At 39.0% G+C, this 27819-nt stretch overlaps 1 protein-coding gene across 10 annotated transcripts in view; it reads right to left on the bottom strand.

Moving 5' to 3' along the window:
• The window catches only part of ZNF521 (zinc finger protein 521), a 232500-nt gene that overhangs the window by 182311 nt on the left and 22370 nt on the right, over nt 1-27819 (bottom strand). For all 10 annotated transcript variants that reach the window (XR_011724515.1, XM_071737376.1, XM_071737377.1 and 7 more), the window contains one exon: nt 25039-25218. Coding sequence is in view for 8 of the 10 variants with exons in the window: in XM_071737376.1 (XP_071593477.1) it covers nt 25039-25218 (180 nt within the window). In the remaining 2 variants the exon portion in view is untranslated. The remainder of the gene's footprint in view (nt 1-25038; nt 25219-27819) is intronic.

The raw sequence follows: 27819 nt of genomic DNA on the forward strand, positions 1-27819 counted from the left end.
TATTGCTAAATGACAAAATGAATGATGAAATTCAGTTGCTATGCTAGAAAAACAAAAAACAAACACTGGTGCCTAATCCCAAAGGAAAACTGGACTTCAGTTATGAATCATCCTTACCAGCAAATCTTGGATATCTTAAATAAAAGACTTCATGTACTTATAGAAAAGCAAACAAAACACGATCTAAAAACTTTACTAGAAAGATCTTCCTTCTGCTCCTTATTGTTAGAATCCAAGGTTAGGGAGCACACCACAAACCTTCAGTGGTTATTTAAACAGAAGTTCCCTGCTACAAGGGACACCAATGAATAGTTCTAACATCAAGCCTGCTCAGTTTTATTGCATGCTTGCAGAGCTCTTCAGATTGCTGAGACCACAATGAAGAGCCCTGTAAACATGCAATAAAAACAAGCCAATTGGATGTTACAGTATTAGCAATTTTTCTACAAAATTAAAGCATATCTGCTTTGTCATCAGACTGATTTGAAAAGCAGTCATCCAACGTATGGTTACTTAATCCTTTTTTGATGCTTCATCTGGACACTGCTTAATTGGACTGTAAAGAAAATCCACCTAATTATTTCTTTAAATGTGACTTTTATTAATTTTTTTTAATGGCTTATCTAGACAATCAACTTCTGAAGACAATAAAATTGTAGCTCTGTGCGTTATAAAGTATTTATGATATTTTTCAAGGAATTTTTTCACCCAGGCAGAAAATATCCTCTTAATAAGCCCTTTTTACTGCAAGAAGCTATTATTGGTCTCTCCTTTATTGTTGTTTTCATATTTTCAGTATAAACATAATGGGGAGAACAAGGAAGAGAGAAGAAAGCAGCCAGAAGAGAGATGTAGACAACAGAAATGTTATATAATCTGATAAAATGATGAATAAAATTAAAGCTGGCTGTCAGGCAAAACAAAAAGCAGTTTTGCTTACAATTTTCAGAGCAGCTATGGAAAAACAGGCAAACCTATGTACTACTTGCTGTCTGTAGTTTATGAGTATCCACAATAACCAAAAAATGCTTTGATTAGAGAGATGCAATGATGAGCACCGCCCAAAATACTGAACAAGGCACTCAACAGAACTTCTCCTCTGAAAGCCTAGAGGAAAGGTTTGAAAGCCCTATTAAAACAGCAAACTAACAGGAGAACTCCTTCGTTATGCATCTGGAAAGTGCAGAATAATTCCTACTAGAGACTCCATTAATTAGAACAAATCCCAACTACTGCCTGAGGGCTGCCAGAGACAAGGCTGTACTCCCTGCTCTTGCATGAGCAGAAATCTTACTCGGGTCAAAGGGACTGATACACAAACATTGAAGGTAACATTTAACCCTCTAAAGATTACATTGCTGTTCACTTTGAAGTTCCTATGTAAATCACAGCAAAAGTCAGGTACCAAACAGCAAGTATGGGGTAACTATGCAACAAAAACAGGATCTCTGAAAGGAATTTGGTGAAGAGGTAGGTTCTACATCACAGCAAAACTAGGGAAATGTGGTCCTACCTCCTAGAATGCCCAACAGTAAAATCCCTCTCTGCTTACTCTACTCAACTAGACAGAATCCATCTGGAGGACAAAGAAAGGTGGTGAAAATTCATGATCTTCTTTCATGTTTGGGCACAACAGTTGAGTGGCTTGAAAAGAGACTTATTCTTGTTTAACTCTCCATTCTTTTCCATGATTTAGGGAGGTTACTTGTCACCTGGCAGAACAAAGCAGGATTTAATCCTTCTCTTTGATGCACAACTTGACTTATGAGGTCATTTCCTCATCTTTGAGTAACAGTGATTTGCCACAATTTGCATAAATGTCTGAGGAAAGCTCCCCTCTTGTCCTGGGTTCCTGGTGGTAGTATTCTCCCTCGCCCAGAGGGTTAAATTAATCACACAATAAGGAGTTCAGAAATAGAATTTTTCTACCAGGTGGGAGAGACCTTTCCTCTGCAGTATGGCATCATCTGCTTCCCATGATCTTTTGGAGTTTTATTTTTAAAATATTCTGCTCCTGAAAGGACATTTCGGTGACAGCCTCAGTCTGTGGTATCCCTCTGGCATAATGTAGTTGTGGGTTTTTTGTGTTTCAGTACAGACCTTAACAGCTTTTGGTATGAGGGAAATTCTCCAAAATGATACTGTTGACAGAGCATGAAAACTAGACACCAGTGGTACTGCAGACTAAATCAGCTGATCACCCCAATGATGCAAGTCTACTTCTCACCTTCATTCCTGCAACAATGATGAAAATATCCTAAAAGAGGAGACTTCCTATCTGACAAGAGTACAACCAGCAGCAAAGCCAGTAAGTAACACACACTGTATGTTTATGGTTCACAAGGCATCACATTGTTAATGAGCAGATAAAACAAGAAGAGCTGTTCTCTGTTTACATCACTCCCCTTATAAGCAACAGATGTCCTGATGGACGAGACGGCATTGGCTTTGTTGGTTGAGAACCTCCTGCTGGCCCTGGATGAGAACCAAGCATCCATACTGATTTTGTTACAATTGTCAGCTACTTCTGTTACTACAAACCATGAACTGTTGCTGACTCATCTGTGGTCCCGTGGGCACAGAGGAAATAATGTATGGAGTCATGCAGTGACTCCATGTATTGTTTCCCTCCTAAGATGCCTACTGCTTGCTCACCCAGGAGTGCTTTCTTGTGGGGTGCCACACAGTTTCCTGACATCATCCTTCCTGGTTGACTGCACACATGAAGAAATGGCAAGCAGGCTCACATTCCTCTGATGTCTGTCAATGACACTGAATGATTTCTATGTGTGTTGCCAGGACCAAGATTTAGGTGAAGACAACCCATCCAACAACCAGTTCAGGGTACTGGCAATCAGTCAAGGTTAAGAGTCCCAGAAAGACCACACAGAAAGACCTCATTCCAGAGGGTCAAACATGCCTGAATTCTGTGGTATGCTGTGGTCCTGCTGGGTTTCCACAGTTTGGGCTATCCAGAAAAAGCCAAAGGCCAAAAAACCTTCGTGTGTGATGCCAGAGGCTCTCATGGTTTGATGCATAAGGTATAGAATACTTGTATATTCTTCTACAGCATCTCATCTTTAGAGCACTTCAAAACTTCAGCTGATGAAAGATGCAGAAATGACATTACTAAATCAGGTTTTGCATGGAGAACATCACTGTTCTGTGTTTTGTCATTCACTTTTACCCTCAGATTCCTTTTAGCCATAGCCTACATTGCTGTTATCCACTAATCTTACTTAACCGGGGCCTATATATGACAGAGGACAGATTTTCTGAGGTTCTTAATTCAAGGAATACTCCTCTGGTTAGCTCCTAAAAAGTTGGCAGGTGCCCTTGGTAAAATTTCCAGCTGCATTAATTCCATTTCCCTTAGTTTATCACAGTTTAGACCTGTCAGCTTTGATGCTACAGGACCAGTTTGGTGTGGGTTGTGTTTTGGCTGAAATGTGCTAGAGGAAAAGAAAGCAATTGTGGAAGTAAGGAATAATTGTGGAGAGTTTAAATATCATTTGCATACTGATTCTAATTACTGCTCCCATTTTTACCATCCCTGGAAAACAAAAGTTTTTAAACTGAAAAAAACAAGCAATTTATTTGTTCTCATGCAGGGCTTTTTGTCACGACAGTTTATAAATGCCTACCTTGAAGCGCTATCAAGACTTCCTCCTTTAAAATATTTTTCTCAGCCCTCTTTGGTCATGGAAGCTGCAGATGTCAGACAGCATGGCTTTGAGGGGGTACATGCACTCCTCAGACATTCAAACTCATGCACTCACTATGGCACATGCCATTGAGAATGACTTGGTTTTATTTTCTGCTCAGTGAATCAAGATTATCTACTTCACTGAGAAGAACTACGAAGGAGACCATCTCCTTTGTTTTTTCTGTTTTCAGACAGACAAAAGGGAAGTTTGATGACTGACATATGGATGCCTCAAAAAGATGTTAACTAGGAGCATTCTATGGTTTCCTACTCTGTCTCTGAGTTTCACCCTGTCTCTGATAATATGGCAATCCACTTCCAATGGAAAGCTGTCTTACATCTTACCCCAAAATGGTTTTCTCCTTAAAATACAGTGTCAAGGCTGGTTTTCCTGTCAGTGGAGATTATAGGTTGGTGGTCCAGATCATGTGTTGTAGTGGGAAGTAATGTAATGTTCCCTTTTCATTTCTCCTGGCCAGCAATCACTTTGTGACTGAAGCACAGTGCTGTGTGAGTCTGCTCTATAAAGTTCTGTCTCCTGAGTACTGAGGATATCCTTGAGGCATATGTCTGACAGTAGCCCAGGAAACTGTGACCACCACCTGAGTGAGACACAGGATAATAGAAAAGAGGGCAGCAGTGCCTATACTAAACCTGGCTATTCTTTTTTTTTTTTTTTTTTTTTTTCATTTTCTTTCTTTGAATAACAGCTGGTGTGCTCCAGCTTTAAAATAATGATAAATAACTCAATTAGTATAATATCCTCAAGAATTTTTTGAGCCCTATCTTCAATAAGATCTCAAGAAAAGGCCTGTTAGTATTCTCAAGTTACCACCACTCAGCAGCTGAGCTCGCTGTCTAGAGCAGAGTCCTTTCCATCAAATATACACTTGAAGTTGAGGTTGGCAATACTAATAGCACACCCTTGAACTGTGTCTCCATTCTTCAACGTGAGGCTGAAAGTGGACTGTGTTGCTCTGGAGCATTTTGTCAGCTCACAGTGACTGAAAGATCCTCCCTGAGGCTCTTTTCTCCTTAATATCATGCAGAATTTCTGCCTTCCCTTTCAAAAGAAAACTCCTTGTTTAACTTCTCTAGGGTCACTGAATACTAGTGCAGAAAAACAGGTGCAAGACAGGTCTCTCTTTCATGTTAAAGTTCTGTACACTTCAATTCTCCATAGAGATTTATCTCCATAGATGATTCACATAATTTCTGGATCAAATTACCAGGTTTTAACTACTGACAGGATCAAATTAACATGGAAAAATGGAATATAAAATGAAACGCTCTAATAAGGGTGTAACACACAGAAGTACTGCTAACAGATAGAACTCTGTTCTCCTGTTCTGAAAGGTACCTGTACACTCCCTTAACTCACAGCAGGTTACTAGTGAACAGACAAATTCAACAGGCTGAGCAATGCATTTGAAGTTAAATACACCTCTGCCGTCAGTGACTGAAAGCCTCTGTCTCCTGGATTCAGTCACCTGCCAAGTTCAGAGGACACAGGTGTGAAACTCCTGTCTTCTACAGAAGTCCCTATTTCAGAGTTAAGTCTATGAAAGTATTGGCACACTAGGCAGACAATATACAACATCAACAACCACTTTAAGAGGAAACGAGTACATTTCTGTCCTTTGCAAATCAAATACACGGTCTTGGCACATTCATGTCGTGCATTAAAGCAAACAAAATGCTCAAGTTACTGGGGATCTTGCCAGCCCTGGAACAGAAGCAACATCCTGAGAAAGAGTCGTTTACTCAAAAGTTAATGCAACTCTTTTACTTAGAGAGCAAAACTATTGCTGCATGGCATTATACCATTCAACAGACATAACATAATGAGTGCTCACTACTGTAAGGGGGTTTGCTCCATTTTACATGCAATAAGCTTTTCTTCTTCTTCATCCTCTTCCCTTCTGATACCCAGACCACAGCACAAACTTTGGTGTTACTTCAGCAGTACAGGGAGCTGACTGTCCATTATCTGCTTGTGCTCATCTTTCCTGTCTTTGGTAGACATACACATTATAAAGAGATTTAGCCTAGGTTCCCAAATTAATCTGATTATTACTCTGAGCAAAAGGCCCTTTCCTCAGGTATTTTATCCTTCATTTGCTATTGTAAACACCAATAAAAAAAAGGATGAAGAAGGCTGGAGCATTAATATCTAACTACTACTTTTAGAGAAAAGGTTAATGTTTGAATGAGTATGTTGAAGCAACTACACTGAAATCCATAGTTCTATTATCTCATTTTGGATGCTAGTTCTGCTTTCAGAATCACTTAAAAGTACAGAGATACAGTCCTTTTTACTGTTTTGCCTGCATTTCCCAATATCTCAATATTTTAAGTTTCATGAATTATAGTGGAGTAGGGATGAAAGTGAAAGAACGGTTTTGTTAGGTTTCAGTGCAAAGTAACATGGGTCTCAGATACCTCTGTATCCTTTCTGCCATTTATTCTTTAATTAAAGATTTTAGCAATCATGTTCACTACTTCAGCTTGCTTTCACAATTTGCTATCCTTTTTTTTTTTTTTCCCAGACAACACATTTTACATTTTTGCAATATCACTGGAGATCAGTTCGCAAATCATAATCATATCTCAATGAGTGGCACATTATGGTCAGTAAACTAAATCTTGGGTACACTTTTAGGTATACCTGGTTTTAAATAATTTTAACAGATATATACACTACATAGATATGCAACATAGCCAGAGGTATCAGCTGTTTCCCTTTAATCTTTACAGACTCATCCTTTACTTTGTAATTGCAGAGATATGCATTTGAGATCTCCAATAAAACATATACTTCTGAATACATTTCTATAAGTATTAGTGATTTTTTAAAGATTTTGCTATACTTTTCACAAAGAAAGATTCCCAGGAAATGCTTTCTGAAATAGAAGTTTTGATGGATAGGACTCAGTAGTTTAACTACATAAAAAGCCTTGTAGCAAAGCACTGATGGTATAAGTTTTATACCTCCAGATTTTACTTCCCAGTCAGGTTCCGAAAAGCTCTGAATTTCAGAGTCACAAGAATTTACTTTGTATCCCAAATACAATGACATAATCTATCATGAGACAAGGACAACATGGAAACCAGCTCAGTAGTATTCAGTACTATTACAGCTATATGGAAATCTGTTGTGGGAGTGATTGGTAGTGTATGCACACATCATTACTTGCTTCTCTGTAACAGTATTAACTGGCATAACTAGTATAAAGAAAAGGCTAGTTTGTAATTCTAATTAAATTAGTAGGTCCGTTTTGTACCAGTAATTTCATCCTGGAATGCCATACATTCCTATTTCCCACCTAAGCCAAGGAGAAGAGGGCAAAGAATAGTGAGAAATGCAACACTACAGAACAAAGAACCTCCTCTTCACATCCTCCATTCCTCACAGCTCTAACAAAGGATCCCCAGCAGCATTTTCCTGAAGTTTAAACACACGCTATTTAAGAGCAACCTAAACAGGCAAAGTAAAGTTATCATTATGTCTCTTGTGTGTGTTACTTTTCTTTTTTCTTTTCCAAATAAAACGTGCATCTTAGTGGTCCAAATTTGGAAATGGAGCATTCCCGACTAACAATTCCCTGGTATACCACTTCACCTCATAGCAAAAGTTTCCTGCACTTACAACCTGGAAGAAGTAGTAGAAAGCACTAGACTGTGGGATGGCCAAAAGAACAAAGAAATGTGGAGGTTAGTACTCAGTGAAATTACTTACATTTGCTGTAAAGTTAAATTCTTCTCTGAACTTTTCTGCTTTTCAGATTGGGACTTTTCAGACTCTCTTTATCCTTCCTATGTTTAGAGAAAACAGTGGTACTTCTGGGCTCAGGCTGAGACTCTTGTCTAAGTGTTCCAGAAAGGTGTCTTTTAGGGGAGGTAAGAGCTCAGCAGACCATTTCAGGATCACAACTTCAGATGTAAACACATATGTCTCACCTTAAGTGATTGGATTAATTTCTGATTTAATTTTTAACTATTCTTAGGTCTTCCTAACCTTATCAAGACACTGTGAGGATAAATACATCAAAGGCCTAAGGCAAAAAGATACTGTCACACTGGGAGTTAAACCCCAGACAGACAGTATTTAAGAGACACATTCTGTATTTCTTCAGCAGTCATTGCAAAATGGAAGTTCAGAATTATAAAAAAAAAAGAAGATGTATGCCTTTCTCTGGATGAAAACATTGAAGTTACTAATTATCTATATGAAGCAGAGGATTCTGACTGTAAGTAATTACTTATGAAAAGTGAAGGTAATTTGTCTAACTCATCTACTCTCACCTGGTCCCCTTCACATTCAACTATGCACTCCCTAAACCTCTTTCATGTAGGTTGGCTTTTCAGGATCAGTAATTTTAAATAGCTTAAAATCTACTCATGGCTTAACAATGGAAGAAATTAGTGGACTTTAAACCTATTTTCTTCATGAGGGAGCAATGGCTTGCATTAATTTTCTTGTCGGCAATCAAGTAGAATCATTTCCCCAGTTTCTTCCTGAACTCTTTATTGAATAACCATCTCTGTTCTTTCATTTATGAATCATCTGAAAGGACAGGCAAATAATTATAACACAAGGGTCCTGAATGTGAGAAACTGTGGTTGATGTTCAGATTTTTACTACTTGTAAGTCATTTTTAAAAACCAAGCAAATTAAACACACAGCTGTATTACTTCCCTTTCTACCATCACAAGAGTCTTCCATATTGTCAGTAAATGTAATATAGAAAGGAAGAAAGGTAAGAAATTTGAAAAATAAATGAGAAGTGAGGAAGAAAGACAAAAAATTAGAAAGACGTGGCCTTGAATAATGAGGCAAAGCAGGGAAGGTTAATATTCTGTGAAATTACTTACCTTTATCTGTAAAGGAATTCTAGTCTGAAGTTTACTGGTTTTCAGTCTGGGAATAATTTGCTTATGCTTCCTCAGCTTAGAGAAAACAGTGATACCTCTAGCAATTTTAGGAAAGGATGCTTAGTGAGTGGGTTTAAATTCAAATATCAGGGAGGAAGCAGGTTACCAAGCATGCCTTAGACTAAAAGTAAGAATTTTGTTCTCTATTCCTTCCTGTTCTAGCTCATAGAAAATAGCACAGACTGCGTACAGAAAAATCATGCCAAAGAATATTTGAGGACTCATTTTATGAGATCAAGTTTTAGAGTTGCAAATTTTAAGGTGAAGTAACTTCATTTATCTGTCCATCTTCGAATGATTACTTCCCTCAATCAAATGAATTTCAAATTACTCCACTTAAATCTGAGCCAGGTCTATGTTTAAAAACAAAAATAGAAGTATGAGATCATGTAGGCATTTTGCTCAGTGTTTCTTAAAATATTATGCCTGATTATGCCCATAAGATCCAGAAAAGGGAAATGCTACAGTCTTCACTTACACAATAACATAGTATTGCACGTGTTATTTTAAAAGGATTTTACCAATGAAGGCTAGTTATCTTCATACAAATATAGGTATTTTTGATCCAGGAGATGATGTTCAGGAAAAAAAACAAGAGTTCCCATGTTTGTCATAGATTAAATGCCAGCAAAAAAATTGCAAAGCATATTTTTAATTTAAACATACAAATCCTTCTAATGGATTTTAACATATAACACCTTTACTGGTAAACACTATTATTAAAAAAGCAACTACAGAGTTCTATAATGGAGTGATGTCCCTAAAGCTAAAATGCAATCTGATTAACTCACAGTGCCTTTTCTTTCAGTCTGATTTTAACTGCTTATTGAGAAGCAGTAAGAGAGAAGAATCTTTTATCCAGCATTTTAAGCAATGTGTAAGGGAGAAAACAATACTATAACTGATAACTTAGATCCAGTCTATGGTTGCAACATCTTTTTATAGATAAAGCTGCTTGTCGAAAAATGTGTCTCTTTTCTATACCAAAATATATTTCCATAGGAGTAGAGGAAGTGTTAAGAACTATTTTTAGACTCAAAGTAAGATTTCTTCAATTCCAATCTCACCAAATGAAAGTGCAATGCATAATCAAACTTATTTTTAGTCAATAACAAAATAATTAATTTTCTTTTTCATTTTTTTATAAATGGTGTCATTCTCTGTTCTTTCCATTCCCTCTCCTCAGAAGTAGGCATGTAATTGTGATAAAAACATTGTTAAGAGAATAACTGGCAAGCTATAAACTATGCAAATAACATTTAGATTGCAAACCACATTTACTACACTTGGATGATGAAACAATTATTCCATGTCTCGATTCACTAAGAGCATACTTACTACCTAAATACAAAACATTTCCAGTACCCCTCATAGGTTCTACAACTTAGTAAACACGTTCCATATAAAGACACATTCCACAGTAAAAGATTTCAAATTAAAACTTGTCTTCCACAAGAGCATCCTGTATTTATATATTCTAGAACATTATAGAAGGAAAGGGAGGAATGCTACACACACTTTTCTGTAATTGTATTGGATTCTGTTATAACACATGGGTGGATTTTTAAGCCATCTAATGAGAGGCAGAACCCCAAGCCTCAATGTGTGCGTATCAGAAAGCATACATTATGCCCTCCATCGAAAATTATGTAATTTGACAGTAAAATGTATAAGTAAGCCCATAATTACCTTAAGTGTCTGCCACACAGTCAACCCTCTCGGTTCACAAGTCAAAATATTGTGCCAGAGCTCCCAGAGAACAGAGGTAAGGAGAAGAGGGAGGGCCAGGCTATGACTTTAGGGTTAAACACTACCCTGAGCTGCTTCCTCAACCCCATGATTGAGCATCTGTGGGACTGACAGCCCGTGCAGGAGGAACAGTTCCTACAGCTATGGCTGGGTTATCAGAGCCAGCCTCCCTCTGTGTATGGTGAAAGAGCTTGTGCTGTCAGCTACCTCTGAAACAAAGGAGTGACAAAGAAGAGTCAGACCATGGTGAAACATGGAGCTCCCTTGAGTATTACTCACCTGAAAAATAAAGCAGCAGCCATTTTTTGGCAATGTGGAATAATCCACCCATTCGCATCTTAAAAGTTGCAGTGAGATTTGCTTTTTGTGGAGAGCAGAGATCCTGTGGCATTTTTCACAAGAGCAGGAGGTTTGCCACATTATTCTTGGCCCGTTTCCTGTCTCCCCCTGCTATGTCTCTTGGGTCTTAGTTGCTGTCTTCTGCAGAGCTGGCAACATTTCATGGTATTGTAGACAAACAGTTGCAAAAACAAGAAGATTTGGAGCATAGAGAATGAAAGGTATTGTGTAATTCTTATATGCATATCAAATATAAGGCTTACCCCACATGTGAAGGACAATACTGACACATGGAACATATATTTATAAATCAGCTACCTCTACTGGCTCCTTTCACCACTCCTGCTGCATCAGATCCACTAACTGAGGTGGGTTTCAAAAATATTATATGAAAAAATCTGTGGGACTCACTCCACACAAAGATGCTCCTTGATTTCATATCAAAGCCTATGAGCTTTGCAATAGGTAGAATTTAGTTTTTAATCTGTATAGTGCATCTTTCCATATCCATAGCAGATAATTGCACAAGTGATTTTTAAGCACTTCAGGCACTGACCAATAACTGAAATGCAATAGGAAAGGCTAAAGCCACTCATGAAGCCAGTTCAGTATACACAAACTCACTGTCAGCAATAAATCAGGGCCAGCCATGCCTGCTCTGGGATAACAAAAAATATATGCTATGGAATCCTAAACACACCCCATGCTGTAAGGGGTAAATGCTCATACTACTTGGGAACTTCAGGGATACTTTAAGTGATATCCACAATGGCACATTCCTAAATAACACTACATAAGAGCTGGAGCATTTATAAAAAATGTTCAAAAAGTGATCAAGAATGAGAGAGTTGCAATGGATGACTGTAAAAATGGCCTAAGACGGGCTATAGACCTGAAATTGCATTTATGTTTTCGGTTCCTATACAAAACACCATGGGCTGTAGAATGAAAGTGAGTACATGGAGTGAGTTTCAGTCTTTCAGACTGCTACTCTTGCTGAAGTACCCAACAGGAATAGTAAACACTGTTCTGGAGATCCTACAGGCAAAAAGGGAACAGAGATAAACAGTAGAAAAGTGAAAAACGAGGGAGAAAATGCAAGGAAAGAAGCAGTGGGATAGATATTCAGGCACTAGAGAAACTAATCTCCACACTTCTTAGACAAAGGGAGAACTGCAGAGATACCTGACCTGATGATGACAATGCAAAAGGCAATAGAAATAAAATCATCGCTCCAGAAACACTTGGTAAGAGAATGGAAAGTATTAAGATAACAAGGGCAGGAAAACAGAGCTTCAGTAGCAAGAATAAGTATACAAAATAACAACAACAGCTAAAAGAAAATAATCAAAATAAGGACAGTTGGAGAGGGTCACAAAAGAGGCAGAATCCAATTCTAGTCCAATAAATGACATTCTTACATTTTCTTAGCCTTAGCTTTTGAGAGCACCTGGTATCAGGGCAGAGAGAGGAAGCTGTTCTACTTTCAAACTAAGATCCCGAGGGAAACTGCTTGCAACTATAGGGTTAATACCACCACCTGTCAGGTGCTTGGGAAGTGCTATTTGGAAATAAGTTTGCTAAGCAACTATTTTGAAATGCTAAAGAGTATTGGGAAGGCAGAGATCTGACTGCCAGGGAGAAGAATCTTGAGAGCAATAACACAAACAAATGAGAACTTGATTTCACTTGTAGAAATCCTGCCATCCACAAGCATAACAGAGGCATTTCCATTGGTTTCAGTGAAGTAAAGATTACAACCAACGACTGATGGACATAAATTGAAAAACATGCTCCAGTCAGGCTACACAGGTGCTTAGTAAAGGAAAGATAGTCCTGTAATAGGAAATATTCTAATCATAATATCACAGAAAAAGCAAATATCAAAACTCTTTTAAGCATTTCAAATGCAGTTTAGAAGAATAATTAGAATAATGGAGAAATCTACAGCTATTGACATATTAAAACAGTTCAGGACAAAGGATGTGTTGCTTAGAAACTGAGTTTACAGGGAAGATCAAACATGCTCAATGTTTTGCAGAAATCCAAGCATCAGTTCTGGCCTCCTACTGAAGTCAGATAATAGCAATAAGAAATGAATGCGTACATGTGAAAAAGTATTGATGTTAATTTACGTGTTAACACTAAAACTGATGTGTTATGCACTTCATGCTGAAGCCTACATTTGTCAGAGAAAGGTAAATTAGCAACTGCCATTTCATTTCCCTATGCTTTGCTTTTACAGCTGGCAGAAGGTTTGCAAAGTACTTGAAAAACTTGACCCTTCTCCAGCCTCCCCCGCATGAGTCACCCAACCTTCCTTCAGTCATTAGGCTGCACTTCCTGCTGGCATCCAGCATTAAACAAATGAGAGACACCAGTTCTGGTCACAGTGAGGAGGTAATAAACCACTGACAGGTATCCTTATGAAATTTAAAATTAATTCCCATATATCATACATACTGAGCAAGTGCCAATCCATGGCACCATCTTAAGTAGTATCCTATTTCAAAAGACGTTTTGAAGCACTCCAGTTCATTCTCTGTCCTGAAGTGTGTTTTCTTTGTCTACATACAGTCAAAATAATTTAATGTATTGGATGTGGTTCAGAAATACTACAAAAGAAATATTAAATCACTTATAAATACAAAAAATGTATAATATTTTAATAATATTGTTAAGAATAAAAGCATTAAAGAATAAAAATATAAACCAATATAAATATATATAAACCAAAATCATAAACCAGATAAAGTTCGACTATTTTATGTCATTATTTAATCTCTGTCAAATATTCTTTTTCAAGTCTGAGTTTTTCAGAAGTAGACTGCCAGTCTACCTCTTCTAGTTTGCTTCAATTCACCATGATAACTTTCAATTCTACCAGGTAGATTTAATACATGCACATTTTTAGGAAAACCCCATTTTCCTCCTTTCCAAAATAAATCCCAAATGAAGCACCAGGAGAACTGATCATGCTTAGTCAGCGTAATTTAGTAACAAATCGAGACTTTTCTGTCCACAAACCCTCCTGGTATTTTAGTTCCAAACTTGCCTACTACTACCTTAACTGTGCTGAGAGAACTACTGTCCCCATAAACTCCTTGGGTTCATTCCACAATGTACACAGGAGACACAATCCCTTTAAACTTCAAGGAGTTCCCATTGCAATGTAGAAGAGAAAAATTCAGAGATTATGGAATAATCATCTCCAAATCGATCAGCTTCCCCCTGAAGGTAAAAAACTGAAAGAAAGAAAAAAGTTGAATAGTTCCAGCTTCCCTTCTTGAAGGGAAAGTACCCCCAGGGCATGTTGTAGAATGATCCCCGTCTCCTTCTCCTGATGCTTATTAAGAGGTCATAGATCTCAGTTACACTACAGCATTCCTAAATGATATCCCCAGCTAAGGACTATGACCTCTTACTGCAAGTACAGGGATATAGAATTAGGAATATTAAGGTCCATATTAAGAAAGAGTTTGCCTCAGCTATCAGTCATTTTAGAAGAACAGTTGGAATTAATGGCATATCGCGTGTCTTTTAAAAAAGCAGAGGAGCTTTAGTGAAAGGGACTGCAGGTTCCAGTGTTTTCCATAGGCACAGCACCCTACGACAGGGCAAAATTTCTATATTTAAACATGAGAGTGGATTTCCACAACAGAATATTCAGTACAATAGGTGTCTGTCTCAAAAAGCACAAGGTATGGCTCAGAGCATCCTGGGTGAACTGAGATGTGCTTTCTCTTTGTCTTAAGCCCGTTCCCTCCAACTAACAGTAATAGTGTGGAAGTGATTTTACAACCATCTCAGACAGGTTATTATGCCAAGACCAGCCAGGGACTGGAATGTCTTTAATAACCTTTCCCTTCCAACTGTTATCTTTTTCACGAAAAGCAGTTTTTCCACACCTTCCAGATGATGCTTGGGAGGATAAACTGAGCCCATATAGGTGGTGTGTTAGTGAACTACCACATCACCCAGAAACCTTATCACTACAGCTGATTGTATAAACATGAATTAAGGTTCTTCCACAACTGTATTAAGTAAAATGTTAAAGACCTGTGGGGCATTTTGTTACATTTGGCTTTCAAGCTATGAATTTAACTGCTGAATATATAAGTAATGATAATCTGCTGTACCTCCCATTCCGTTCATTTCTAAACGGTAATTAAAGCAAGCACCAGTAATAAAAACAGCAAGGATTTCAAGAAAATTATTTTAGAAGGTACAGGAAATTCACCTCTTTAAAAGGCTAATTTGTCATGGCAGTGAGACCTATTTTGTAATATGCTAACAATATATTATAAATATTCCAGTAAAACAGAAGCATAGAATAAACAGGTATTTACGGTACAGTAGCTGATTCTCTGAAACACTGTAATCCTTACAGACTGTAGGTGTATATATGTGCATAAATGCAAGACAATCAGTATTTTATTTTTACTAGTGTGTCTGTTAGAATCATACACATGAATTCCCATTGTACTGGGTAAAGGTCAGGGTAGCTATGACCCTGTATCAGCAGCAGCTTTACAATTCAAAGTCTGTATAACTGAGGACTGTGAAAAGCAAGACGAGCTTGGCCACAGGATCCATATTGATTACAACAGTAATTGGAAGCAGCATAGTTATCATAGGGTAAGTAATGACTATTTTTTCTTCTTCACATATGTGCCAGTGTTGATGATTCCCCTTGCCCCCCTCCCTTCTCTCCCCTGCAGGCAACGATCTTCCTTGGACAATGAGAATCAGGAATTTCAGCTTCATAGATCACATAGTGATTATAGTATTGCTCTCCCAAAACTAGAACAAGCTCTGGCAGTTACATCCTCCACACAATGCCTGAAAAAGGTCAGTGGATTACCTCATGTCATCACCTGGCAGATCTCAGAAATTGGACCCTCTTCTGAAACAGGCAGGAGATGTCACTCGAGCACTGGGAGATCTAAGTTACTATTCAATGGGAAAAAACACAGTAGCCAAATGGTAGCACAGAGAGATACCCTGTACCGACTATTTGGAAACACTCTGTGAGGAAATGACTTGACCTTTAGAACACCCAGTAGTGGCTATAAATAAATGGAGCAACAGACTGTCAATGTAATAAAGCAAAGTTCTGGATCTAGCTAAAGCAGATTTTCAACAGAGTATCAGGAAAGCACTTGAACTAAGTCTGAAAAAGCTAGGGAGCTGGGCAAGTCAGTGCCCTGTCAGAGGCAGGGACGTAGAGCTAGCTTGGGAACCACAAAATATCAAAGCCAGAACTATTTTTAATGTTACTGTGGCCCCTCCCAGAGCCTAATGCTACTGCAACTCACCCACAATGGCATGTCAGGTATGTCTAATTGATGCTTTCACAATCCTATGTAAAGTACCACTACACAGATATGTCCTCTGATATAGCATAGGACTATGTTTGTAAGTCCTGTCACTGAGCATGACTGAAATAAGGTCTGCTGTTTACATAAACCTCCAAGTACTTGCTGAAAAATAGACTCTGGGTGACAGGCAGATGGGATCTTTTAACCTGCAAAACAGTGTATTGTTGTTCCCACTGCAGAAAGGACACAGAGTTACTAGGGCATGTCCAAAGAAGGGCAGCTAAGCTGATGAAGGGTTTGGAGCATGTTTTACAAGGAGTGGATGAGGGAGCTGGGGTTGGTTAGCCTAGGGAAAAGGAAGCTGAGGGGAGAACTGATAGCTCTCTGCAAGTACTTTAAAGGATGTTGTAAAATAGGTGGGGATTGGTCTGTTCAATGAGGTTACAAGTGGTAGAACAAGATCTAATGGCCTCAAGTGGCAGCAGGGGAGGTTTATATTGGATGTTAGGAAGAATTTCTTCACCGAAAGGTTGATCAGGCATTGGAACAGGCTGCCCAGGGCTGCGGTGGAGTCATCACCCATGTAGGTATTTAAAGAGTTGTACAGACATAGTACTTAGGGATATGGCTTACTTAAGGTCTTGTCAGTGTTAGGGTAATGGTTGGACTCAGTGATCTTGAAGGTCTTTTCCAACCAAGGTAATTCTGTAATTCAGGATTCCTTGTCTTCAGTGAAAAAGTATTTACATAAGAAGCTTTGAGCAGAAGTGATTAAAAGCATGTTTCAAAGGTGTGATGGCCAAGACCAAGTGATTTGATTCATGTTCCAGATAGGAAAGGATACCCTCTGTGTGTGACAATACTTTGGCCAAACTGTTTCCAAGCTCCAGTAAAGCGTGGATTATTTCAAGACAAGCCCTAAGAGCTATAAGACAGCTGAGAGACCATCGGGGTCTCTCTGGTCTCTACTGGTGCTGCTTACACCAAATCCCTTTGCCAATGAGATAAAAACAACCTTCAGGGGTGTGGTTAGGGTGCAGACCAGGACTTCCAGGGCCAGCAGGGAGGTGGCTCTGTCCATGGTACCCAGTGAGGAAGTTCCATCCTCACCAGGGAGGGGACACAGGCTCTGGTCTGGGATCCTGATGTTGTGGTGGGAGTTCGGGTTTACACCATGTTAAGTCCTTGTAGATAAGCCCACCAAAGCTATCTTTGCCCGTAGGTGCTGAAAGAATAACCTGTCTTTTTTAATGAGGGAAAATCAGGCCAGAACAAGAGGAAAAGAGGAAGGAAAAGTGAGGAAGAAAGATTCAGTGAAAGACACAGAGGAAGCCCTGGAGTTCCTTGGAAGCTCCCACCACTTGCTTCCTCTCCCACCTCCAAACAGAAAAAGAGTTCTGACTTTTTCAGTTAATACTCATGATCAAGATTATTACAGGTTTTTTTCTGAATCAAGAATAATAGTTCCATGATACAGGCATCAGCTGCTTTCATTTACAAGGGGTCAGTGACAGACAGCTCAGGAAGTGCAGCAGGCTGCTTTTAAAACACCCAGGAGGTGAAGATCTACTGGGTTTATGACTGATTAACAATATCAAGATCAAAGATTAATGGTTTCCAAGCAAAAGGGGGAGGAGTTTGTGCCTTCTTGCCCATGTTGGCTATTCATCATAGATCTACTGTCTCTCAAGGTAAGCACAACTTTTGAAGAACAGGAAGAAGGCCATGTAGCCTACTTTAAGAGCCTTTACAAGTTCCCTCCACATCTGAGTAGTACCAAGTTACCCAAAGAAGTATTTGTATAGAATTTTTATATGAAAATCTAAGAATGCAATTATCAAGACCTTCATTTATCCTCCTCAGAAGCATGCAGTTCTGCACATGAAGTTCTGTAGGGCAGATTCCCAAAACTGCTATGATTCTTGGAGTCCCTAACCATTCTGTAATGCATATATATCTCACATCCACTCCACTCTGTATTAAAAATTATGATCTTTGGAGACAGAAGCTGTAGTTATCACCCTGTTCCCTCTTTTTCCCAAATATCAGTGATCTGGAGTTGAAGATATATGTCCTCCACCACGTAATTCTGAAAGGGTATGAGTTCGCAACTTGCAGACTCAAAGAACTGCACTGAACTACCATGTGTGTTGGCTGGAACAGGAAACTGGAGAAGAGGGTCTGCTTTCCACTGTCTCAGTCAAACAGAATGTCATTCTATGGAAAAGAAGTCAGAAGTTTGTCCAAAGAAGTCCAAAGCAAATGGAAAAGTAGAGGCATGTCTCTGTCGTACAGCAACTGGGAAGACCTCTAAGGAAGGAAAGGTCTAAGCTCAAGTTCCAGGTCCAAGCAATGTTTGTCTTTCATTCAGGAACTGTTTAATGCAAAATCCATATGCAGTCCTTGGTGCAGGAATTCTCAGGAGAAACAGGGTGACTCTCTCAAGTGAAGTAACTGAACCTGGCAAACAGTGCTTGGCAGCGTGCCACTAACTGCAATGAGGCAGATGAATATGCTTTTGATGCATCATAGATTTAACTTCTTAGGGTCCTTGTCCTCAGAAGCACTTTGATCAAGCTCAGATCATAGAGTCTTAGAATATGCCAAGTTGGAAGGGACCACTCTGTAGTAGCAGTACACCTCTGTACTGCAGAAATGACCAAGGACCCTTGCCATCTATCTTTTCTCCACACAGATATTGGGAAATGAAAAAACAATCACAAGATCTGCAGTATATTGGGTCAGCTCTAGAATTCTTTTGCTAACAGGAAGAGCAATTCTAGCTAGGATATCAAAGCTTGACAATGCCAAGTGCTCACAAGATGTATCTTGCAGTCTCACTGTGCACAGAATACACTCTTTGGGACAAAATGGCCTGGAAAGTTTTCAAGTATTCTAGTGAAGGAGATGGTCCTGGCATTACCAGCTCATTCAGAAAGATGAAAAATGGAAGATTCCTGGGCACTAGGAAGAAAAGAGGCAAGAGAAGGAAACTACTATAATGGAATCTCTGTTACTACCCATTTGGTAAGTCCATGATCACCTATGGTGCATACTGCCTGTGAAGTTGTTGTTAGGTTGCACAACTTCTTATTTCTAGACATGCAAGAAGGTGTTTCTCAACCACATAGATGGATGGCATCCATGAAAATTAATTTTGGTCATAACTGGAAACACAGAAATACAGACTTATCTAGAAGTTCTCAGCCTAGTAATACTCCAGTGCTGATGGAGAGCACTGCTCAGAACAACTGGTGTCTATTTCATCTGCTGGAATTATTTTCAGATGGAGTGTGAGAGGAAACTCTGAGCAGAACTGGAGAGCAGAATTGCACCTCCTCATTGGCAGGGGACACACAGTTATAGCCAGTAACCTTTTCAACATCAAACACAACTTATGGGTTAAGATGAATGGCTCTCAGTTCTGCCTGACATACTTACTCACCCTGTCAAAGCTCTAGCACTAAGCTAGAGCCAGAAACATAAAACTAAGTCTACCTAATCACCTAAAGGTAAAATAAATATCCCCAATGGAGAAACAGCTCATGTCCTTTACCTCAGAACACCCTTAGCCTTGAAGCTAGGACTGCATATGATTCAGTAGCATACTTTCAGACAAGTTTTACAGCCTGTGATACCAATGGGGTTAGTAGAGAAGTCATGTAACACACACTAGGTCTACTGACATTCAGGTGGATGATGGCAGTCTTGAGTACCAACACCTCAAATGCTCTTGAGTTTTTCAACAAATAAGCTAACAAAACTGGGATGTTAACTGCAAGCTTGACTGCGAGCATGGCAGCACCATAGGATGTTGCTTTTTCTAGCCTTATTCTGGCTATGACTGAGACTGCTAATGCCAAAGTTACCTATGCAATCTCCAGAAGGACCAAGCCTGAGTTGAATGCCTCTGAAGAGATGCAGACAGTGTGGAGCCACTTATCACTTATAGGGGGAAGACTTCATAAGAAGGGTTTGGACTGAAAGGAGATCATCTTGAGTGCCATTATGCAGCATGTGCAGGACAACCAGGTGATAAGGCAAAGTCAGCATGGGTTCCTGAAAGGCAAGTCCTGCTTGATAAACCTAATCTCTTTCTAAGACAAGATGATCCAATTAGTGGATCAGGTAAAGGCTGTGAATGTTGTTTACCTGAACCTTAGTAAAGACTCCAACACTATTTCTTACAGCATTCTCCTAGAGAAATGGGCTTCACATGGCATAGCCCAGTGTACTCTTTGCTGGGTAAATAACTGGCTGGATGGCCAGGCCCGAAGTGTTGTGGTTGAGATAAATCTTGCTGGCAGGGATCAATACTGGGGCCAGTTCTGTTTAATATCTTTACCAAGGATCTGGATGAGGGATCAAGTGAGGATGACACTAAGTAAGTAGGAGTGTTGACCTGCCTGAGGGTAGAAAGGCTCTGCAAAAGGATCTGGACAGGCTGGATCAATGGGTCATGGCCAGGTGTGTGAGATTAAACAAGTCCAAGTGTCAGATCCTGCAGCTGGGTTCCAACCCCAGGCAACACTTGTGGAAGAGTGGCTGGGAAGCTGCCCAGCAGAAAAGGACCAGGGGGTACTGAACAACAGCTCTCTGAATATAAGCCAGCAGTGTGCCTAGGTGGCAAAGAAGGCCAATGGCATCCTGGATTATACCAGGAATAGTGATCTAGGAATAAGGTAGTGATTGTCCCCCTGTACTCAGCACTGGTGAGGCTGCACCTTGAATAATGTGTTCAGTTTTGGGCCCCTCACTAGAAAAAGGACATGGAGATGCTGGAGTGAGTCCAAAGAAGGGGAATAAAGCTGAAGAAGGGTCTGGAGAACAAGTCTTATGAGGAGCATCTGAGGGAACTGAGGTTGCTTAGTGTGCAGAAAAGAAGGTTGAGGAGAGACTTTATTGTTCTCTACAACTACCTGAAAGATGGTGTAGTGAGGTGGGGTTTGGCCTCTTCTCCCTAGTAACAAGTCAAAGGACAAGAGAAAATGGTCTTAAGTTGTGCCAGGGTGGGTTTAGATTAGATATTAGGAGAAACTTCTTCACCAAAAGGTTTATTAAATCCTGGAATTGGCTGCTCAGGGAGGTGGCTGAATCATCATCCCTGGAGTTGCTTAAGACACGTAGATGTGGTGTTTAAGAATTTGGTTTAGCCCTGTACTCAGTAGAGATAGGTTAATGGTTGGACTCAATGATCTTAAAGGTCTTTTCCAACCACAATGACTCTGTGATTGTGCGAAAAATTAAATAAACAGTAGAAAGCACTGTACAGGAAGAAGATCTTTTAAATCAAGCAGGAGATGATTAGGGAAAGTTTCTGACAAATTGTGCCTCATCACTGCAAAAGGTTAAGTTTCTTTTCAGGTTGGCAGAAGGAGAGAAGGTGCATTTGAAAGTGCATCCATATTTTATTGTCAAATTAAATTAATTTGTTAAATTAATTGCTAAATTAGTATATTTCGGTATCTTATCTGCCCATGTAATAGAAGAATTGAAAAGAATTTTTGCGGACTTTTCCCTCCCATTATCATTATTCCACAAACATCACAGGAATTGTCAGAAATTAACATAAATAAATCACCACCTTTTCAGAGAAAGCTTCAGTAGAACAATTTCAGATTATGATAAAAATATTACTAAAGAGTTCATAAAGGGCCTGCCCCAACTCCCACTGAAGTCAATGGGAACCTTTTCATTGACTTCAATGCATATTGGATCAGACCTAAATTGAAAAGATCATTAGTGTGCATATCAGGATAAAAAAGCAGCCATGCTCTTCTCTAGAAAAAGAACATAAGTTGAATTCAAACAACAGATTATAAGAAGGTACCAGCCTGGGAGAACATTTTTTTCATCCTTCAAAAAAAATCTGCCAGAGAAATGCAATTCAAGATCCTGAGATCTAAATCTCACAGAGCTGTAACTCTCATCTTCCACTATCCTGCAAATACGTTGGGGTGACTGACACTCTGAGAGACTGGGACCACTGTTTAGTAAACCAGCTCACCTCTCCCCACCCCTGTCTTTGGTTGTGAGTACAGAATGAAGATTCAATAAAGCAATTTCACTCCTTCCACTGAAGTGTCAAAGTTTCAGAAGAACACATCTAACATTTTCAAATGCAAAAACTAGAGACCCCAGTATCAGTTTGACAGCCTATAGTAGCAAGACCCATTCTCAAGCATGTTACATGGCTGGTAGAATTAGAGGCAGTCAAGGTACTATGACAGTCAACTCTTATGTTTTATACTCAGAATTTTATTAAGGAGTTGCCTTAAGCAACTGTTTTGCTACCCTGTTTGTTCCATCAACATAATTGTTGATTTTATCCTGTATAACTGTATGGAAAATGACCCAGCACCTGGGTCAACATGCACAGTTCATAAATTCTTGTAGTGCAGCTCCCTGTGCATCTCACAGAGCACTTCCAAAGCTCAGTAAAATATAGACAAGCTCCAGTTGGCACAGTCATCTGAAAAATCAGGGTTCCAGAACTCAAATGTGAACTACAGAGGTTGACTGCCCTGGAAATTCTATGTAATTGACAACTTAGATAACTTTTCTGTACCTAGGATGTGGCCCAGATTGGAAAGATCATACATCAAGATAGATGATACACTCTGCCCTCCTCCAGAGAACACAGTTGACACAAACAACCAAATATAGTAGAAGAAATTCACTTTTGGTAAACCTCTTGCCTTTCACTAACAACTTAATGACAGACAAATACAGATATCCAAAATGGATATTTCCTAGCTTCACTGGGACTCCTCCAAAAGGAGACAACCAGAACAACTTTGCAACACACTGTTGTGCCAGAAGACTGATGAGAAAGGGAGGTGCAATCACCTCTTCATGGTAATGCATTTTTTAAAAAACTTTGAATCTGAACATGGCACCTAAAGGCACCGGTAGAAGTCCAAGAGAAATTAAAGAGTCCAGGGAGCTTGCCTGAAATGCTAAAAGCAAAGGTTACTTTTGTCAAATATATATTGTGCTTCAGAAGAAAAAGGTAAGCTGCTTGTCTGTCAACTGTCACTGATTAACTGAAAATAATCTAAAAATATGAGGTTTTCTTAAATGTTGCATCCTTGGTGTATGGTCAGAAATGCCACTTAGGACCCTGCATGGAATTCACCTCGCTAACTATCTGTTTAGTATTTTTCTTCTGAAGAAAGAAGAAATCCTCAACTTTGGCCATTCCATCCAGGCTCCTCTGTCAAATTAGGGTTGCATTTTGTTCATTTATATTTAGAAACAGAGGATGGTTGGCTTTTTGTCAACTTGGTTGTCCAAGAGGATGTGCAGTTTAGGTTATTATTAATTTCATTCATTTCAGTCTGATTTCTACCAATTCAGTATCACAAGTCTCCTTGAAAGAGAGGCAAAGGTATTTTTAGGAACTTAGAGAATATTCTTCAAGATTAATTTTCATTCCCCCCCATCCTGTCATCCTACATGTACTCTTGCCTATTCCATGCACCTCAAACTTATGAATCCAGAATATTTGTTTTCACTCTCTGTCCTGGTTTGGGCCAGGATAGAGGTGATTTTCTGTCTTGTACTTTTGCTTAACTAAACAAACTAAAGCTACTAATTTTTTTAATATAGAAAGAGCAAAAGAAAGAAGAGAGGTATGAAGGAGAGAAAACCATTTTTTTTTATAGTCAAGTGAGAATATCCATACTGCCAGATAACATGAGCAATATAGACTGGAAGTTTGTAGGATTGTAGGATTGTAGGAAATAGCAGAACCAACTGTATCTAAAGTTAGAAAAACGTTTTACAGGCAAGAAAATGCAAACCAATTTATTAACAAAAGTAAAAACTTCTTGCTGCAGATTTTTATATTCCATAATTTGAAGTTGAGATTAAAACCATATGACAAATTCACATTATTTCCTCAACTTTCCTTCTGCTCCTACCCATTTCTGCTCACCTTCTTTTCACATTTCACCCTCAAAAGCAGTACTGCTATTTGACTTGTATGTCATCCTGCCAGGACTTAGCCCATGGACCTATTGGAATCAAAAATAACTCAGAAAGCTCTCCAAATATGAGAACAAGCACACTTGCTAAAACCATTCTCAAACGGGAAGGATGGCTTTCCTTGTTTACAAAGTCTTTATAAAGAAAGGTTTTTAACATAACTGCACTGCACAATAAATTTATTTTATACTGTAGAAGCTAAAACTAAAGTACCATCTAATAAAAAATAAAAACCTCTTTCCTTTGAGACTGAGTCCGTTTGGACCTACAGTGCATACCATCAAAAGACCTACTAAATCTAAAGGGCAAAAGTACTTCAGCAGAATTCATGTGGTTTCCTAGGTGAGGAAGCTTGCCTACAATCATTTCAAAGAGGAACCTGGGTTGGCTACAGGACCATTCACCCAGCTCTGTTAAACTTCATTAGTAGCTGATCAGCACTTAGTCCCTTGACTAAAGCTAAGATTTTTTTTTTCCCCTCAAACTATTTGCTTCATTCCTCTCAACTTTCAGTTACTGATTACTCTACAGTCATTTGTAGTTAACAGATCAGACTAGCACAAACAGCCCAGATCTACAACATGCAACTGTGCAAATTCATCTGTAATGTGGCTCCACTTAAACCTCACTAACAAATACCCTTCGCATTCACAAGTGACTTAGGAAAAGCTGTGTGTAAGTAAATACAGAAAGCTGTACAATATGAATCTAGAAAACACACCCATCAGGCAGGAACAGGCAGCTAACAAACACTTTAAAGACAGTACTTTAAAGACAGTGACAATGCAGTAATTATCCATACATCCTTCAGTATGAAGGAAATTTACAGTGCCCCATTTACAGTATAATCCCATCCCAGAATCTGTTTATAAACGATCTTACTCAAGCATTCAAGTGCAAGAGTAAGTAACTGAGAAAGGAAGAGGGAGACCAGCAGCAAAGGATGGGAATCAGAAACAGAACTGTTCAAGAAGCCACAAAGTGGTAAGTATTGTTTACCTGTCAGTTGACATTGATTAATCTTGTGTTCTGTGATATCACTCAGCGACTCAAACACCTGGAGGCAGCTGTCACAGCTGTGCACAACTTCTTCTTCTAACTCCTCCCCTTCATCTGGCCTTTTCTTACAGTCTAGCACTTCTCCATCTTCTACCTTGTCTTCTAGTGTACAGCTGGGGTCTGAAAGAAAATCAAGACTGTGACATCAGGCATATAGGAAGAGAACCTTCAAAAAGAAAAAGAAAATCAAGGCAGATTCTCGTGCTAAGGACTGAAACATATTTGGCATAAGACTGCAACATGCTGCAGTTTAACTGCTAAATAAGCAAAGAAATCTTTTTTCTTAATTTTTTTTTCTAATCTCAATGAAAGGAGAATTTCTGTTCTACTCCCACAAATCCAGCTCCATTTCTTACTCAAGCAATTCTTCCATGCTTCAATGTTATGTTTGTCAATTTTATCACAGCTATTGAAGCTGCTTTGATCATTGTAAGAAAGTATAAGCCACCTATGCAATTAGTTTTCAATGAAAAGAAAAATCAAATCAATGAGTGTGCAGGAACTTCTTTTCACTGTTAACTACAGCGTTTCACAGGAAATTACCAGAATTAAAAGACTAACAAATTTGATTTACATAAACATGAAATTAATCTTGATTTTACAACCCACTCCAACACTCCATCACCATGCTATATGACACAAACAAAGCCCTGGAAAGATTATACCCTGGGTCAAAATGCTACACATGCTTTGAACTTGTATGTGACTTAAGACAAACCTGAAAAAATTCCTGTAATTGCCAGGTCATGGAAAACTGGAACCTTACTATTGTAAAATCAAACAGTGCACAAGGAGAGCACGGTCTCTTTGACATGCTAACAAGCATTTTGGGGTTAGTGGGATAGTGCTAGCAGTTCCAAGTCCAGATGAAGCTTCTAAACTGGAAGAAATGTGTGGTCTTACTGCCAAGCCCCTACACACAGAGACTCCACAGAGCTCACTGCACTGCCTCGGGTCTGCAGCTGACCAGTGCAGAGTGAGATATTGCAAAGCCTAGAACTTTTCCTCCTCTGAGGAAGAACAGAGTTGCTTTAACTGCTCCTGACTTTTTGCCCACTTTACTAAAAGCTTCCTTCAAAAGACAGAAATAAAACAATCTGTCTTCCTTAATAAAGCAAGCTGGCACTTAACTATGTTTTTCCTTGGGAACCACACTACAACAAGTGAAATACAGAAGAAAAATGGTTGTGTGCGTTCCAGCAAAAGGAATGCAACAATTTCACCACTTTTTCCTTTTCTGCTTTGGCCGCCTCATCATTCCATTTGGATATTTGAGAGATCTAAGACCGAAACAAGTCATTTTAGAAAGCAAAAACAACATCACATAATAACAGAAGACTGTGCAAGTACAGTTTAAGACGCTGTGCTCTTTTGCCAGGTGGATGACTAACCAGGAGTAGGCTTCATGTCCACAGCAACACAGAGGTGGTATCTGTGAACCCCCTTTATTTAGCATTACAATTGGATTAGGATCACGCACAGCTACCTGAAAGGAGAGAAACACGCTAACACTAAATTCATATTTGAGTGGGGAAGGAAGAGGGTGATTTCAGTTTAAGCTACTCTTAAATCCTCTTTCATCCCCTTACAGTGATGTGGGCAAAGCCATCCCTGTATTTGTCACTGTTCACAAAGCGTGGGTGTTCTTGCTGCCCACAGCAAAGGTCAGGGCTCTCATCACCTTCCTACATCCTTTGGTCCACACTGCTGCACCCTGCCCTTCAGCTGGTCAAACACAGACAGACCCACAAGCAGAAACTGGACATGACCCATTTCAGGAAGTCTTCTTCATGCAATGTGGTTTGTGATCAAAACCAAGGAATTTCTTTGACAGAGGAGGGGTAAAGGGAAGAATTTATTTTTAAGATAATTATATTACAGAGTGAAACAAGTCTAATCTTTAGGAATAAAAAACACATTCTGAATAGGAAAATGTATTTGGTATGGAAAAGTCCTGCTTATACACTGGGCGCAATCCTTACATGACAAATTACATTCACAAATTTCTTTCAAAAGTGAAAACTTCCACGGGGCAGCTACTTCCAAATAAAGGAGTAGCCAACAAATTTGATCACCAGAGAGGATGTTAATTAAATAAAAGGACTTCATGATATTTTAGCCATTGATGAATACTCTGAACCAATTAACTTCCATTACCACTTCATTTTCCAAGATATTTTGCAAGATTAATGGAAGTATTTAGGAGATAACCAGGTATAAGCAGTTCAGAAAAAGAGAAAATTGTCTTAAATGTTGCAAACTGACCCCAACATCATTAAACTCCTGTTGGAAGGCAGCATGTGCACATCGCATACTATTAGATGTTCAGCTCAAGCTCCCAGTTTCATCTCATAAAACTGACAGCACTCAGGGAAATGTGGGCACTGGGTATGAATTTTAACACGAGTATTTAAATGCTGCACATAAAGTTTACAGACCTGTTTGTTTTAAAATAAGGGCATTGTCTGACTCTGCTTTAAGTACAATGCTGAAGAAAAGAAAAAGGGAGGGGAGGGAATTCTCAAGACTTATTATTCAGCAACACGCTTTACAGGAATTCGGCAATACGCACACACGTAGGCACACATGCACCCCTTAGTGCACAAAAGCCTAAAGAAACACTCAATTTAAAGCTTCCTATTTAGAGACCGGTTATTAAAATTAGAATCACTTTAAGACTAATAAATGTTTTGCTTCTCCTTCTGCATTTGCAGATATAAA

This window comes from Heliangelus exortis, chromosome 2 (genome assembly GCF_036169615.1).
Source record: "Heliangelus exortis chromosome 2, bHelExo1.hap1, whole genome shotgun sequence".
Classification (NCBI taxonomy): domain Eukaryota; kingdom Metazoa; phylum Chordata; class Aves; order Apodiformes; family Trochilidae; genus Heliangelus; species Heliangelus exortis.